At 48.4% G+C, this 17,574-nt stretch overlaps 1 protein-coding gene across 3 annotated transcripts in view; it reads right to left on the bottom strand.

Moving 5' to 3' along the window:
* Positions 1–11,230, bottom strand: part of LOC149325106 (centrosomal protein 20-like) — a 50,153-nt gene extending 38,923 nt beyond the window's left edge. For 2 of the 3 annotated variants that reach the window (XM_089563657.1, XM_089563658.1), the window contains exons 1-2: positions 11,137–11,230; positions 7,240–7,428 (exon numbers count right to left, since the gene is read on the bottom strand). In XM_089563657.1, coding sequence (XP_089419783.1) covers positions 7,240–7,428; positions 11,137–11,217 — 270 coding nt within the window. In that variant the 5' untranslated portion in view covers positions 11,218–11,230. Of the gene's footprint in view, positions 1–4,951; positions 6,694–7,239; positions 7,429–11,136 lie in introns of those variants that run through there. The other variant, XM_089563659.1, reaches the window with a different exon arrangement.
* Between the last annotated feature and the right edge of the window lie 6,344 nt (positions 11,231–17,574).

Here is a 17,574-nt window from a genome sequence, read left to right as displayed (position 1 = left end):
TTGATTGCCCACTCTCTCTCGCAACCGGCCCAACGGTTGACACGAGAGAGAGATCACAGCACTGCCGCGGGGACATTCTCCTGCAGCGGCGTGCTAGCGGCGCGCATTGCTCGAGTCGCATCGTGCGCGCAGCGGAGCCTTGCTCCTCGCGCGCCCCGGGACGGGGTGACGATTGAGTGTGTGTGTACTGCTGAAGGACGACGTGAATAAACGTCTCCTTTGTGAACTTGGAGGCCTATTTCTTTGCGGCGAATTGCTCTCCTCCCAGCGGAGGTTGAGTGCACCGCATCGGTGTCCCAGTGGTGTGTGGTGACGGCTGATCGGGGCCCTTGGCTCGCGCGAAGCTCGAACCCGCGGTGGGTGGTGGCCTGTGTCCACTTAGAAACCCACAACTGGCCCCCAACTATGTGGCCCAGGCAGGAGGGGCAAACAACCTAACAACACACAAAAGAAACGAAAAAACAACACAGCATTATTCGGCGATAACAAAGGGAAGATAAAAACAACAGCATTAAAAATACAAAATGAGACAACTTAACCAAGGAAATGTTCTTCCAATGCGTTGCTAAAATTGCTATTGTGAAAAAGGGATTCTGGGAGCATGTTCCAATCGGAGATGGTTTGGGGGAAGAAGCTATACTTAAATGAATTTGTTCGTGCGAAGATAGGCTGCAGTGTGTGTTCCTTAGTGTGTCGTGTACGTCTGGTGGTAGAAGGTTGAACATAGTTAGGTATTGGAATGTTTACCTAGCGTGAAAGGATCTTACGGAGGAACAAAATTCGGTTTATTTTGCGGCGGTCTGAAAGAAGTGGGATATTATTTTCTGCCATTAGCTTTGTGGGAGAATCAAATCTACTGTATTTGTGGAAAATAAACCTGACTGCTTTCCTCTGAATGATTTCAAAGGAGTTAATGTTCTTTTTCGTATGCGGATCCCAAATAATAGATGCGTATTCGAGCTTCGTCCGAAGAAAAGTGTTATATTGCCACGCGCCCAACGCGCCGCGCGGCCTCCGCGCTGAGTCGAAGACGACGACGAAGCGGCGGTGGGCTCTCGTGGCGCGCTGTTCTGTTCTGTGTCGTGGAAGCTGGCTCCATAATTAAAAGAAGGCTCCCGGTCTTGGGTTCTTCCCGACGTCTACCTTCACGGCTCCTCTGGTCGTGACACTGGTGGAGGTGCGGCCGATGCTCCCTACTCCTGAGGACGACTCGACGCGTCCGCCTCTTGTGACCACCCCTGTCACACTCCACTCATGGCGACGCCACTGCCCGCCCTGCCTACGACTGTCCCTGCAGCCAGCCCCACCTATCTCACCCTTCAGACTCCACGCACGCCTAAGCCCTTTCACGGCGACCTGTTTGAAGATGCCGAAGACTGGTTGGCTCAATACGAACGGGTCGCGACCTTTAACTGCTGGGACGACGCTACCAAGCTGCGTAACGTTTACTTCAGCCTTGAAGACTCTGCACGAACGTGGTTCGAAAACCATGAGACTACTTTCTCTACGTGGCCGGACTTTCGACGTCAGCTCCTGAGTACGTACGCCAACAGCGACCGCCGGGAGAGCGCAGAGCGTGCACTGTCCTCTCGAATTCAGCTTCCCAATGAGGGTGTTGCCATGTACGTCGAGGATGTGAAGCGTCTTTGCGATCGCGCCGATCCGGCCATGCCTGAAGAAAAAAAGCTGCGGCACCTGATGCGCGGCGTAAAAGACCAGCTCTTTTCCGGCCTCGTGCGGAACCCGCCCAACACCGTCGCGGAGTTCCTGGCCGACGCCGTGCACATGGAGAAATTGCTGCGGCAAAGATCCCATCAGTACGACCGGGAACTGCGCCAAACGTCGACTCTATCAACGTTGGACCGGTTCGACCATGATCCCAGGACGAATCCGGACTCCCTTCGCGAACTCATCCGTTCCGTGGTCCGCGAGGAGCTGCAGCACCTTCAAGCCACCTTTGCCCCTCGCGTCGATTCCGTCACCAGCGTCATCCGCGAGGAAGTCCGACAGGCACTCAGGGCACAAGACGCTGCAGCTGTGCCGGCGCCGCAACCGACCCCATATGATCCCGCGCCGTACCCGACTCCTGTCCAGCCAGTCACGTACGCGGACGTCGTGCGCCGCGCGGCCCCATCTCCTGGGCCTTCGCCTTACACCGCACCATTGGTCGCGGTGCACTCTGCCCAGCCGACTCCTTACTGGGCGGATAGGCGCCAGGCACCGCGAAAGACTGACCTCTGGCGCACTCCGGATCAACGCCCGCTCTGCTACCACTGTGGTGAGGCCGGCCATCTCTACCGGCGGTGCCCCTATCGCGAAATGGGACTCCGCGGTTTTCCTGTCGACAGCCCCCGTCCACGCCCTGGAGAGCGCCCTCAAGACATCGCCGAGTATGTCACCCGCCAGTGTAGTTCACCATCTCCTCCGCGCCGCGAGTCGCGATCGCCCTCTCCACGCCGGTCTTCGCCCTCTGGGTCCCGTTTCGCCTCGGGACAACGTGGTTCCTCGAGCCCTCGTCGGGAAAACTAGCTCCGGCGGCCTTTGGAGGCGAGGCCGCCGAACGCCGTTCCGACGCAAAGCTTCCACCGCCGCAGCAACTGAATCGCCCCGACGTCGCACGCCGCATCGCTGCACAGTTTTCCACGACGCGCCTTTCGTATCGCCGCGATGCCGCAACCCCAATCGCCGACCCGCTTCCGCCGCCGCACCGACCCAATCGCCCCGATGCCGAACGCCGCATCGCCGAAGAGTTTCCCCCAACGCGCCGCTTGAATCGCTCCGACAGCGCAACCCCAGTCGCCGACCAGGTTCCGCCGCCGCACCGACTGAATCCTCCACAACAGCCATCGACGGGCCGTGCTGAAGGCAGGGTCTCTTTGGATATCCCTGTTCTCGTCGACACAAAGGAGGTCAGCGCGTTGGTTGATACGGGCGCAGATTACTCTATCCTTAGCGGACGGCTTGCGACGGCCCTGAAAAAAGTGACGACACCCTGGGACGGTCCCGACATACGCACGGCAGGCGGACATCTTGTCGCACCACTCGGCATGTGTGCAGCCCGGGTTACGGTTCGAGGCTGCACATTCGTTGCCACTTTTCTCGTTCTCCGCGAATGTTCTCGCGATGTCATCCTTGGCATCGACTTTCTTCGCGAGCACGGTGCGATCATAGACCTCCCGAACCGCTTGGTGACGTTTTCTACCGCAATGGCCACAGAAGAGCCTGCGCACCAGGGTTCTCGGTCCTCCCTGTGAGTCGCCGACGATAACGTTACGGTGCCACCACGTGCCAGCATTCTCACGAGAGTTACCTGCGACGAGCCACATAGGGGACTCCGGGTTGTCGAGCCTAATGTCTCCCTCGTACTCACTAAGGGGGTTGCGGTGGCACGGGGCCTTGGATCCTTTCATGACGGTTGTACAGAGGTCCTTGTCACCAACTTCTGCAACGAACATCGACATCTGTTCCGTGGCACAGCCATCGCTTACGTCGACCATGTTCAGGAAGTGGCCGAATGCTTTGCTTGTGCGGAGGACACACCTGGAGCTGACGCCGAAGCGGTCACCAGCGTCGACATAAATCCTGGCCTTCCACCCACTGAAAAGAGGCAACTCCAGGACCTCTTGCGGGAGTTTGGTGCGTGTTTCACGTCGTCGTCCAAAGTGCGCCAAACGTCGATAGTTAAACACCGCATTATCACGCATGAAGGAGCCCGACCAATCCATCAGCAGCCCTATCGTGTGTCCCCTCGTGAGCGAGATGCTATTCAAACACAGGTCGAAGAGATGCTCACAGACGGCGTCATCCAACCGTCAAGCAGTCCGTGGTCGTCTCCTGTCGTCCTCGTGAAAAAGAAAGACGGGACACTACGGTTCTGCGTCGACTACAGGAAGCTGAACAGTGTGACCAAGAAAGACGTGTACCCGCTCCCGCGTATCGACGACTCCCTCGACCGACTTCGTCAAGCCAAGTACTTCTCTTCGGTCGACCTCAGAAGTGGTTATTGGCAGATAGAAGTTGATGAGAGGGACCGTGAGAAAACCGCCTTCATTACACCAGACGGGCTGTATGAATTTCGCGTCCTCCCATTCGGGCTCTGCTGTGCTCCTGCCACGTTCCAAAGAATGATGGACACCGTTCTCACCGGTTTGAAGTGGCAGACCTGTCTTGTTTATCTTGACGATGTCATCATTTTTTCCGCAACGTTCACGGAACATCTGCACCGCCTCAGGACTGTCCTCAAAGCCGTTCGATCCGCCAACCTCTCCCTCAAACCAGAAAAATGCCACTTTGGGTTCACCGAATTGAAGTTCCTCGGGCACGTCATTAGTGCTGACGGAATCCGCGCTGACCCAGAGAAGCTTGCTGCCGTTGCTGCCTTTCCGGTCCCCTCCCACAAAAAAGCAGTCCGACGTTTTCTGGGCCTGTGCTCCTATTATCGCCGCTTCATTAGAAACTTCGCCCAGCTCGCCAGCCCTCTGACGCTCCTAACCCGTGATGACACGTCATTTTCCTGGGGCAACGAACAACAGAGTGCCTTCGACGAGTTACGACGCCTACTCCAATCACCGCCCATCCTGGCACATTTCGACGAAGATGCCGATACGGAGGTGCACACGGATGCGAGCAACGTCGGTCTTGGCGCCGTTCTAGTTCAGCGGCAAAACGGTGTCGACAAAGTAATTGCCTATGCCAGCCGCGCACTGTCGCGTGCTGAGTTGAACTACTCTACCACGGAAAAAGAATGTTTAGCGGTAGTCTGGGCCGCCGCCAAGTTCCGCCCATACCTCTATGGCAGACCGTTTCGTATCGTCACCGACCACCACTCGCTGTGCTGGCTGAAAAATTTAAAGGACCCTTGCGGCCGCCTAGCACGTTGGGCATTACGCCTGCAGGAATTCGATTTCACCGTCACCTACAAGTCAGGCCGGAAACACACCGACGCTGATACCTTGTCACGCGCTCCCGTCGAACCTCCTCCGCAAGACACCACCGACGATGATAGCTTCCTTGGAGCGGTCAGCACATCTGAGCTCGTTTCCAGACAGCGTGCCGACGCCGAGCTCCGTCTGCTCATCGAACATCTCGAAGGTGGGTGCCCTGAAATACCACGAAACCTAGCTCGTGGACTATCGTCGTTCTGCCTGCGGAGAGGGGTGCTTTATAAAAAGAACTCTACTTCAAGTCCGACAACTTACCTGCTCGTCATACCGTCTGATCTGCGGGATGAAGTCCTCCTTGCCTGCCATGATGAACCGACTTCCGGCCACCTTGGAGTTACCCGCACCTTATCCCGAATCCGGCAGAACTATTACTGGCCCAACCTAACTTCAAGTGTCAGGCATTATGTCCGGACATGCCGGCAATGCCAGCGGCGGAAAAAACCCGCGCTCAAGCCTCCTGGACTGCTTCAGTGCATCGAGCCGCCACAAATACCATTCGACAAAGTCGGCATGGACCTTCTGGGGCCATTTCCTCTCTCGTCGTCCGGCCACAAGTGGATCGTAGTCGCCACAGACTACTTGACCCACTACGCTGAAACGAAGGCCCTTGCGCAAGGTACTGCCGCCGAAGTTGCCCACTTCTTTATGCACGACATCGTGCTTAGACACGGCGCCCCATCGGCCATCATTACTGACCGAGGCAAGGCGTTTACAGCCCGACTCCTACGTGACATCTTAGAGCTTAGCCATACTGCTCATCGACCAACAACAGCGTATCATCCCCAAACCAATGGTCTAACGGAACGGCTCAACAAAACATTGGCGGACATGATCTCGATGTACGTCGACCTTGAACACAAAACCTGGGATGAGGTCTTGCCGTACGTCACCTTCGCATATAATACCGCGACGCAGGAAACCACCCAGTTCACCCCGTTCCGTCTCGTGTATGGCAGAGAGGTCCGCATGATGCTAGACGCCATGCTGCCGTACGGCGACACAGAGCTTCCCCCTGAAGCTGGCCACTTCGTGGAGCAAGCAGAGCAGGCCCGTCAGCTGGCCCGCTTGCACATCAAGGTCCAGCAATCCGCCGATGCCCGACACTATAACCTTCGGCACAGGGACGTGCACTACGAGCCGGGCGACCACGTGTGGGTGTGGACACCAGTGCGCCGCAAGGGATTGTGCGAAAAGCTTTTAAATAGATATTTTGGCCCGTACAGAGTCCTGCGCCGCCTGAACAGCGTCAACTACGAAGTTGTCCCCCATGGAACTGTGGTCGCCGGCCCTCAGCGTCAACGGCCTGAAATCGTGCATGTAGTGCGCTTAAAGCCGTACTTTTCGCGTGACTGAGCGCTGTGTTCACGCTGTTTCGTACCTTTTCCCCTTACCCCACGTGTGAACTTGACTCTCCCTGCATGTTCATCTAGCGTGCGCTGTATAGTTCACCTCACCCCCAGTCTTTTTTTTTTTTGTTCCTCCTCCCCTCACTGTACATACCCCATTCCACATCGAGACGATGTTTGCTTTCGCGGGGGGGAATAATGCCACGCGCCCAACGCGCCGCGCGGCCTCCGCGCTGAGTCGAAGACGACGACGAAGCGGCGGTGGGCTCTCGTGGCGCGCTGTTCTGTTCTGTGTCGTGGAAGCTGGCTCCATAATTAAAAGAAGGCTCCCGGTCTTGGGTTCTTCCCGACGTCTACCTTCACGGCTCCTCTGGTCGTGACAATATGCCAAAAGCCTAATATTGTCTGTTTCCGGCCCAATTTTCTGTTTGTTATCTTTTACTACCCTTGCCTTGCTCATAAATGTAATTTCCCCGTTGTCATTCTGCCTTTCTTCACCACATGTTTGTCTTAGTGTTGTACACTCCCTTCATCTTTTAGTTGATCTATTTTTATCTCCTCATTTTTGCCGCGTTATTTGTTCGGCTCTTAACCTTGACAAGCTTGAAAAGCGCATTTTTGCGGTAAGTTTTAGTAGGAGATGTCTCTTTTCTGGTCATTTGTTCCCCCGGCACCAAGTTTTTCTTTTTCTTATTTTATTGCAATTTTTTTGCTTATTTTCCACACGCTGTAATCTTGATTGTGCTCTTCATTGCACTTGCTCTTCGCTTGATGGTGCTAATTGGCTTCTTATTAGACGTGGTGGTTTTTCGAAAATAAAGTTGCAAGTTAGCGCCTGTCCTGTCCACTTCTGTGTTGCCCGTGCCCTTTTTTTGCGTTTTCGAAAAACTGTTACCAACTAGCCCAAACCAAACTGTTAAATCGTATCTGCTGCCTGCAGGCAAACTCACGAGTGGTGCCTCAGGTTCCAGCACGCTGAGGGTGAACCGAAGGTTGCAGGAGTGCAGAAAGTCGTGCACCAGCGATGCCGCCAGCTGGCCGTCATCCGTGGCCAGAATGGCTCCCGCGGCCGGCTTCTCGGCCTGCCGGAGACCCTCCTGCTCATCGAGCGCCAGGTAGACACTGGCACGGAGCTCTGCCTGCAAGGGACACACTACACTCGCCCCCCTGCCTCCGCTTAGGCACAGTGACAGTGTAAGCCACGTACAACACCCAAATAATCATCATCACCATCAGCCTGACTACGCCCACTGCAGGGCGAAGGCCTCTCCCATGTCTCTCCAGTTAACCCTGGCCTTTGCCAGTTGCGGCCACCGTATCCCCGCAAACTTCTTAATCTCATCCGCCGACTTGCCTTCTCTTGGCATCCACTCCGCTACCCTTAAGGACCAGCGGTTTAACTATCTTATCCATACTGCAAATGACACTGCCCTGTCCTACCCATACCCAATGGTTACACCAGCTACAGCTTACCACTAGTGTTACGACGCGAAACCGAGAAACGGGCAATTAGGAACTCTCACCGTAGTAAAACATCTGGCGAATTTCTAGAAAATAAGGAGCCATACATTTAAGGCAGCAAACCAGAAGATAACTTTTTATGTAGCACAGGAATTCACTTTTCCTTCTTATGAGTGCCTAAACATCACGAATTTTTGTCCATCGTCAGTTTTCAAATGGTGCAAAGAGCATGAAATACTGCAAACAGTTGAGAAAGCAGTACCGCTCCACTGCCTCCGTGCACTGACTCGTTGCACCCCTTCCCACAGCAAGCGCAAATACCATCCATGCTTCCAAGTGGACCGTGCGTGAATGAAATGTAGTTTTCACCACCCTGAACAATAGACGATGGTTGCAGTCCATTGTGCATTCTGACCAGAGCCCAGAGGGCAACAGAACGCGCCATGCATAACCGTTTCCCTGGAAAGTGGCCCCAAACCAGAGCTGTATGTAGCATATTACAAGTAACTGATTACTTGCAATAAATTACATATTCTTGTAATTTTGTAACTAATCGATTACTTTCTTCAAACTGAAACATTCTGGGTAATTCAACTACTCTTTTCTGTAATTGATTACTGGTGATCATAGTTGTATCTTACCAGTACTCACCTATGGGGCAGAAACGTGGAGGCTAACAAAGAGGGTTCAGCTTAAGTCAAGGACAACACAGTGAGCTATGGAAAGGAAAATGATAGGTGTAACATTAAGAGATCGGAAGAGGGCGGAGTGGGTGAGGGGACAAATGCAGGTTAATGACATCCTAGTTGAAATCAAGAGGAAGAAATGGGCTTGGGCGGGGCATGTAATGCGAAGGCAAGATAACCGCTGGTCCTTAAGGGTGACGGAGTGGATTCCAAGAGAAGGCAAACGTAGCAGGGGACGGCAGAAAGTTAGGTGGGCGGATGAGATTAAGAAATTTGCGAGAGTATGGTGGCCGCAACTGGCCAAGGACAGGGTTAATAGAAGAGACATGGGAGAGGGCTTTGCCCTGCAGTGGACGTAGTCGGGCTGATGATGATGATCATAGTTACTTTTTCCAAGAGCAAGTTGTTACCAATGGTACAGCTTTGAGAACCTAAGCCTGACGGCAAACACTGGAGCTGGTGGGAATGTTTCCTTCATGACAGAGCGAGAGCAAATGGCTGTACAGAACCATCATGCGCGATCATATCTGAACCACAACCGGATCATTGCCATCATCTACGACAGTTCTCGTCAGATGAGGTAACACGTGAGCGCTCTGCAGGGACCTCCGTCCTGTCAGATGATGCCGTAACTTACCTCCCACCAGTGATTCTACCCCCCACTGCACCCAACTTGGAGGGTTTCACACAAAGCAACAGCGAAGTGTGGCGCTTCATAGAGGACTTGGGCACTAGCATCAAAGCATTGCGCAACAACTGCCCTTACGAGAAAGTGCTCAGTACAGTTGCTGATCTTTTCACAAGGAAATGTGGGAAAATTTGCGACAGCTACTCCGAAAGACAACTAGCCTTGAAAATTAAAAACTTGTAATATCAAACATGCCGCAGTGGTTCACTGTAGTCTGAGTAAATTCTTGTTATGGCAATAAAAGTTGGAAGGAAAAGAACGCAATAGTAATGGATTAACTTTAGCTATTTTTCTGGGCGCAGCAAATGACCATTGTAATTAGTTACATTTCAGACTGAGTAATTGTAATTGTAATCACTTACTTATTTCTTGTAATCTGTGCAATACCTGTGCAATGCTGCCCCAAACCAACGTGTAATGTGCTCTTGAATTACAAGAGAAAGCAGAACATTCGCACAGCATTTATCGCTCGACATCGTGAGCGGGCTTGTTTGAACAACTGGTAGAACGCGTTTTTTAAAATTTTTGCTACAGGTTTGGCACAGTTGAAATTTGATGTGCTTATTTTATTTATTTATTTATTTGGTACCTGCATCACCTTTTGGCATTACTACAGGGGGGCACTTTCACATTCAAAAAACAAGAAATCATGCACTTAACGTGTGAAAAAAGGCTTCAGTAGGTAGAACATTAACACTATGTGGCGGCAAAGTGTTCCATTCGGAAACTGTTCGCAGAAAAAACGAATAATGGAGTACCTCACATTTAAAAAGAAATTCATAAAGCTTTAAATTGTGGTCCCTTCGCTTCGAGACATAGCAAGGCGGCTTCAAATATTTTGTTCTGTCTATACCAGTCTTGGAATAGAAAATGTTATGTACAAATTTTAATCTCACATTTCTTCTTCAAGCTTTAAATTCTGGAAACTGAAGATTCCTTTTGCTTCCTGAGATACTGAATGTCCTGGCATAATTTCCAACTACAAAGCAGACTGCCCTATTTTGAATTTTTTCCACTTTATCAATAAGTTCTTGTGTGTTCGGGTCCCAGCACACTGAGGCATATTCGAGTACCATGCGGACACGAGTAAAATATAGCTGTTCTTTGAAATGCTGTGGAAGGTGGCTGAAATTTCTTCTTAACAAACCTAATATACCAGCAGCTTTCTTTACAACGTAATTAACATGCGTTGACCACCTCAGGTCAGCAGTAAGATAAATGCCTAAGTATTTAAAATTCTGTTCCTTTTTCAAGGCCGCATGGTTTATAGTGTATATATAAGAATGGTAGGAGCGCTTCCTCGAAAAGGTGACGTGTACAGACTTTTTAGTATTCAAAGTCATGTCCCAATTATTACACCACACGGCTATCTTATCTAAGTCATCTTGCAGTATTTGTACATCAAGTGAACTATCTATAATTCTATAAATCACGCAGTAGCCTGCGGACATTCTAAACGAAGAAGTAACATCAGCATTAATATCATTTATATACAACAAAAAAAGCAGTGGCCCCAGAACAGAGCCCTGGGGGACGCCCGAAGTGACAGGACCATAGTTCGAGGAGCGACCCTCTTCGAGAAGCGCTTCTTCAAGAAGCGTGCTACGCATGGTGCCACGTAAAAAGAAAACACTGCGGCAGCGCGCAGCCGAACGAAGCACAAAACAGACGACGCTACCAGCGTTAGCGACATTTCATGAATGGAGCACCCCAATTCGAGCACTAGTTAATGGAACTGCATTACGTACTGACGTGCCCTGCTGCTATCGTAAAGAAAATAAAAGGAATAAAAGTTGTGATGAGAGCATGTTTCAACCCACACATCAATCTATCTCGATCTGCGAAGTGCGTATAGGCAGACCAAACCAGAGTCGTCCAAAGCATTAAAGGCCGCTGACCAAACTAAACCACTAAACTACACGCGCTGTCCAAACACACCCTACGCGACAGCAGCCAGTTCCTGTTCCGTCAAGAACACAGCAATCAGGCAGACCAAGCAGCCAGTTCGTTACCTTTATCCGATTGATGACCCCTCTTTTTTCGAGTGTTTCGAGCAACAAGTCCCGAAGCTCTACGTCTTCGTCTGCCGCCATTTTCAAACGCGGAGTAACGGATACGGCTACGGCACGCTTTGATATCTAGCGATCTCGATCATGGAAACCTTCTGAAATGATCATATGAAAATTGCAGAAGTTTGGTATACTTAACTGCTCTTGCCGTATTTATTATTAAATTATACTTACACGCAGAAAAATTGGTAGAAAATAACATTTAAACAAAGGCAAAGACCCTCGTGCAAGCCTCGTCTCTGTCATTTTGAAACGGTTTTTGGCGCGATTTTTAAATGGCTTCGAGCGCTCCTGTGCGTTCGCCACTGCACAATTTTGCTCCGCAGAGTGTAGTGGTGGTTGCAATGAAACTTTATTATTATTATTATTATTATTACCAGCGGATACAGAGGAGCGACCCGAAGCCACCCCCGTTCAAACGGCGGCAGCGCCGGTGTCTTCAGCCAGCTGGATGAGCTTATCTGTGTCCCCGGATCGGGGCTGAGCATTAGCCTGTGTAATTGCTTAGTAATGGAACGAAAAAAAATACGTTTTTTTTTGGTCGATTTACTCTATCATACCCCTTTAATCTGAGTAGTCGCACTTAATTAGCTGATGTGTTTGCGAGAACGACTGCAGCAAATGCCGCGGCCAGCAACATATTTTTCTTCCATTTTTATTTTTATTAATAATAAATGTAGGATACAACTTTAAAAAATAGCAGTTGCTAACACTGGGCCGCGGTCCGCTGTGTTTTGTATTACTCCGCTGGCAAAACGGAAGAGTAAACTAAATCAGCTTTTTTACTGTTTGACCATATCAAACAATGCACGTATCGAGATGCTAGAGCTCTCAATTTTTTTCTTGAGATAAGCTTTTTGTTTAGGTAACAAGAAACGTTTAAGCAGCGGACTGCTTTTTCGTAGTGGAGGAATTCTGTGCGGGGAGGCTGAATGTGGGCGGAGCTTCCCTGCAGACTTAAGTTGTATCCAACAGCATTTTCAACTCTTTGGGAATGTAACTACTTTCTTCCTGTTCTGGCAAAGACAGCATGAGGTCTTCTGCCAGCAGCTATTTACGCTGTTCTACTGTATACAAACTACAGGAGCCCATCCACCACTGTTGTCGCCCAGCTGTTAACGTGAATGGTGCTGGGAAGGCCGAAATTTGTGACTGCAGAGCCTACAGCTGCAGTGTGCAGTCAGTCCACTGATCAGGTATGAATCCACAGGATGCCAAAGTCCCATTCGCCCGTACTAAGCGAATGCTCTCCCCTCCATAAAGCTCGTTGCATCACCGCAACTGCAAACAACTCATCGCTGTTCCCAACGACGGCCCTCTACGGGGAGACTTGAAATACAGGCCATTCAAGGGCTTCTCCTTGATAATTAACGTAATTATAGAGCACATACTATACCTGTAAATTTACAGAGAATGTACTAGACAGTTGTATATTAAAACACCTTAAAAAACTTAACGTCCTACACCCAAGCCAACTAGGCTTTCGATGTGGCCATTCCTGTACTACACTGTTCAATTTATTCATGATGTGGCCCTCATAACTGACAAGCAATCAGTAAAGGATTGTGTGTTCTTAGACTTCCGCAAGGCATTCGATGCAGTTGCACACAGTCTTCTAGTTACTATTAAAACTGCACGGTTATAGCTTGAAGATATTATTACTTGGATTTCTGATTCCTTGGTACCAAGAAAACAATGTGTTGTGTTGAACGGTGCTTCATCAAAATGAATGGCGAGTTGCCAGAGTTAAACCTTTGCATAAAACCGGTGACAAAACACGCGTGCAAAACTATCGCCCTATTTCACTTACTTTCACAGCGTGTAAGATACTTGAGCACATTATTCATAAACATTTATCTACCTTTTTTGAAGAACATAACGTAATATCGAAAGCTCAACATGGTTTCGTCAAAGGATATTGGACATATACACAGCTATACAAACAATTCATGATTTTTCAGAAGCCATAAACGAAGGAAAACAAACTGACGCAATATTTTTAGATTTCCCCAAGGCCTTTGATACGGTTTCTCATAACAAGCTAATATATAAATTGAGTTCTGTAATAAAAAACGATAAACTAATAACCTGGATTAAGGGTTACCTGACAAACAGGCGCCAGTTTGTTACACTAAATGGTGACCTCTCACATAGCATTCCAGTTGAATCCAAGGATCTGTGCTTTGACCGCTTTTGTTTATTATTTATATTAACAATATCGTCCAAGATTTCTCTGTTTATGTTAAGTTATATGGTGATGATTGTGTCCTCTATGAATGAATTAATTCAAGTGAAGATCAAATCAGGCTAAATAATGACTTTCAGAAGTGGTGGTGTGATAGGTGGCAAATGGTGACAAATTTTGATAGAACAGTATATATGAGAATAACGCCTAAAAAGAATCCTCTCCTCTACCAGTATGGTACTTCCGATTGTGCACTGCCTGAGGTAACATGCTACAAATATCTAGGCCTATGGATTTCCAATAATCTTTCTTGGAACAAACATATTGATACCGTCTCAGCAAATGCTCTGCGCAAAATATTCTTCTTGAGATGTGCACTATGGTTCGCAACTCCTGAAACACGTTTCCTTGCGTATAACACTATTGTGTGGCCAAGCTTAGAATATGCCGTAATGATCTGGGACCCATATACCAAGATTGATATTAACAAATTAGAAAGGATTCAAAAGAAAGCAGTAAGATTTATTTATAATTCCTATGGCCGCACCTCTACCACTAATCTTCTTAAAAAGAGTGGCTTACCATCCGTTACTGATAGAAATCGTATTTGTCGTTTGAAATTCTTTTTCCAGTTAATTCATGGGCATTACAACAATGACATCTCGAAAATTGTTAGTTACTCTAGTGGTTATGCAACACGTCTGCGACATTCTCTTTCCGTAAAACCTTTATCCACAAGAACGAACTGCTACAAATACTCCTATTTTCCTAGAAATGTTACCGAATGGAACAACCTTGCTGGTCATATAGTCGAACAGAATTATTTGTCCCATTTTGAGGCGCTGCTGCAACAAGTGACGAACTTTTGAGTGTTCGGTTGCTGAGTAATTTGTTCTGATTTACTCAATAATAACCTGTTATATGCTTGGCTCTATGACTGCAGTGTATGTATTCTAATGTTGTGGAATGATACAGTATAGTGTGATGTAGTAATTTCGCTGCTGGTGACATCTTGTCTGCTGTATTTTCTTTTTTTTGTCCTTTGGTGTTACACAAATTATGTACCCACCTGCGATGGTCTCGTTGTTCAAGACCGCAGTATTTGTAAATAAATAAATAATATGTTCAACTTACTTCTGGTGTGCCACAGGGTTCCTTGTTAGCTAGGTCCACCTCTTTTTTTGTTGTATATCAATGACGTCCCATCTGGTATCCCTTCATTGTTTCGCATGTTCGTGGATGATTGCATTGCATACAGGGTTATCGATGACAAGAGTGATATTGTATCCTTGAAGAACACATCACGAGCTAGTTGGTTTTCCATGACACGAAAACAGTGCAAACTACACAAAGGATAAAGGGGAGCGCCTGTGTCTCGTCTCCCCTTTCTGCGCCCTCCGTGAAATTTGCGCTATCGTATCCTTGCAAACCGATTTAAACACTCAGCTTGGTGCATGCTTTGAGGAATGGCGCTGAATGTTAAAAAAATGCATGCATGGGACTTTTACAGGTAGTAAACAATGTTGTCCTACATAAAGCCACAGTGGTTAAATACTTCGGCATAATCCTGATAGCAGATCTGCAATGGACCAGACACATAAATTACATTGCAAATAAAGCTGCATCTACTCTCGGTTTCCTAAGGTGCAATTTCAAACAGTTCCCTGTGACCTGAAAAAGAAGTTGTACTTACATACATATGATCAATGTTTGAATATGCCTGCGTTTGCTGGGACCCTATATACAAAGGAACATGCTAGTATCCTTGAAAAACTTCAAAGTAAGGCAGTTCAGTTTGTAGCTGGTAATTATGAAAGGTGCTTAAGTATGAATCGTATCGTATCGGGTGGCCTAATTTAGAGGATCGTCGATTGCATCTTCACTTCAAGTTTTTTCATAGTATTTTCCATTGCCAAACTGACATAGATCGAGATGAGTGCATCAAACTAGCCACATATATATCACAGAGAATTAAAGGACCACATCTTCAAGCAAGGAGTATTTATTTAGGAGTGATGCTTTGAGTCACTCATTTTTCTGTTCAAACAATTCGTCGGTGGGGTGCTTTATCGCCTGAAATTCCCTCCATCCCACATCCCATCAAACAAAGCATTTTACAAAGTGTTGAGTGCTTAACTTAGCAGTGTCTGTAGGTGTACGTGTTTTTTGTTTGTTTATCATGTTCATTATATACTCGTGTTTTAGTGTTTGCCCCCCCCCCCCCCCCCCCCTTGCTGTAATGCAATGTAGGCGATGGAGGTACTAAATAAGTAATTCTTCTAAATAGCTTATTATAATGTACAACACCAATCAGCTGCATGAAGAAAATTGTCGCAATATGATCGTTAAAGGGGCCATGAAACGATACCATGTTTAGGGAATGCGCACGAGTAAATGCATGGTATTCCATCACTCTACTGCAAAAGTTTTAAAACTAGCTTAATTAAAGCCGATGATACCGGCGATTAAAACGACGCTCTTACTCTCTGCCCTGAGCTGCATACACGCTAGAAAAACAAACAAAAAGAAAGCAGTGCGGGACTGCGCCCCGCCTCACTCACGTCACTGGAGCCCGCCCAATGAGAAGGCTTGCTCAGATTTCGCTCTGTACGTCAGAACCAGAGGGCGGCTAAGAACGCGAGTTAGAGGGCCCATGCAGAACCTGTAAGCTTGAATCGAATATTCTTTCCAAGGCCACTTCTACAGATCCGTTGTATTTAAATAATGATCACCAAACAGGTCGCTCTCACTGTTCCGGCTAGATTCTTGCTTGCGAAAATTTTTCAGGTAACGTAATGGCCAGCACGGAATGTTTCCTTCACGTCCGCAGTTCATTCGGGCCAGAATTTCCCCCCATACGAGTTTAAGCTCCACTTGAGCTTATGCGTGTCGGCAAAACAGTGCTTGGCACGCAGCGACATATCCTGCACGAAACGCGCCGACACAAGTACAATTGGCCTAAGTGTGCATACTACAGCGAAATCGGCGAAAATGCGCAGGTGCGACGGCACGCAAGGAATAACAAACACCACGTAGGTGATAAATTGCTAGCGTCCCGTCGTATGTGCAGTGGTCATTTCATCCATTCCTTTCAGTACGCCAACGGACCAGCGCGCAACGCGCTCGCTTGCCTTGCAACGGTCCAGGGTTGCCAGGTCCTAATCTCAAAAAATAGCCAAGAAAATTATAAAAGTAGCCAAAAAGTAGCCAATCTACGGCCACGGTCTCAAAAGTAGCCAGAATTGGCGCCAAGACACCAAAAAAACGTCACCAGAGGCAGGAAATTTACAATTTAAAGACGGAGGGCAACCTATTGGGCAACAGTGCTTGTAAATAACTTGGAAGCATAAGAGGTATTTATGACATGACTTGAAAAGTGACTAGAATAAATCATTCTCTCTTCGGCAGAGCAAATACTTTGTGTTCTTTTGACGCAGTCATAGTTATTAATGCGTGAGCATTAGAGGGGACATGTCGCAATTTCGTGATGGGTAAACAAAGTGAAGCCCTACGTGAAGCCCTTGTGAGTCCTACGTGAAGGCGTACGTGGAACTCTAGGAGTGAAGCATTGCCTACCAGATTATGAGTACTCTCCCCACCATGGCTTGTGGAAGTTAAATTACTGGTTGGTTGAGACTGGTTGCTTGGGAAGTGCAACCTGGGCACAAGCTCCATTAATGGCAGCACCTGCCATCGCAGGGCAGTGGTGTATTGCTTAACCACTGCACCACGGCGCCAGGAGTGGTAGGACTCTCTGCGATCAGTAAATGTAGAGAATGACCAATTCCACATATCTGGGCATTAACCGATTAATGCTATCTCGCCATGCCCTTAAGATGGAGCTCAAGTCTGATTAAGTCGCCGATCTTTGTCTGAAGCCTGCTTGACGTGTAAAACCGAGCCTCGAACCGAAACCAAAGTGAAAACCGAAATGCCTGCACAACTAATTTGCATTTGGCCTAACCCTGCTAAATTTTTCCCCATTTATCGACAACAAGGCAGGTACAAAAGGATAATGGTGTTCATAAATAGCATTTCAAAAGTAGCCAAAAAGTAGCCAAGTAGCCAAGCTCAAATTTTTGTCGCCAAGAGCTCTCAAAAGTAGCCAATTTGGCGCAAAGTAGCCAAACCTGGCAACCCTGCAACGGTCTGCCTTATCGGCAGCCGACTTGCATCGGCTACAGAACAGTGCTACA

This window comes from Amblyomma mixtum, chromosome 10, assembly GCF_055824585.1.
Source record: "Amblyomma mixtum isolate Tamu chromosome 10, ASM5582458v1, whole genome shotgun sequence".
NCBI classification, from domain to species: Eukaryota; Metazoa; Arthropoda; class Arachnida; order Ixodida; family Ixodidae; genus Amblyomma; species Amblyomma mixtum.
Note: the sequence above shows the minus strand (reverse complement) of the source record. Positions and strands in the feature narration are given on the sequence as shown.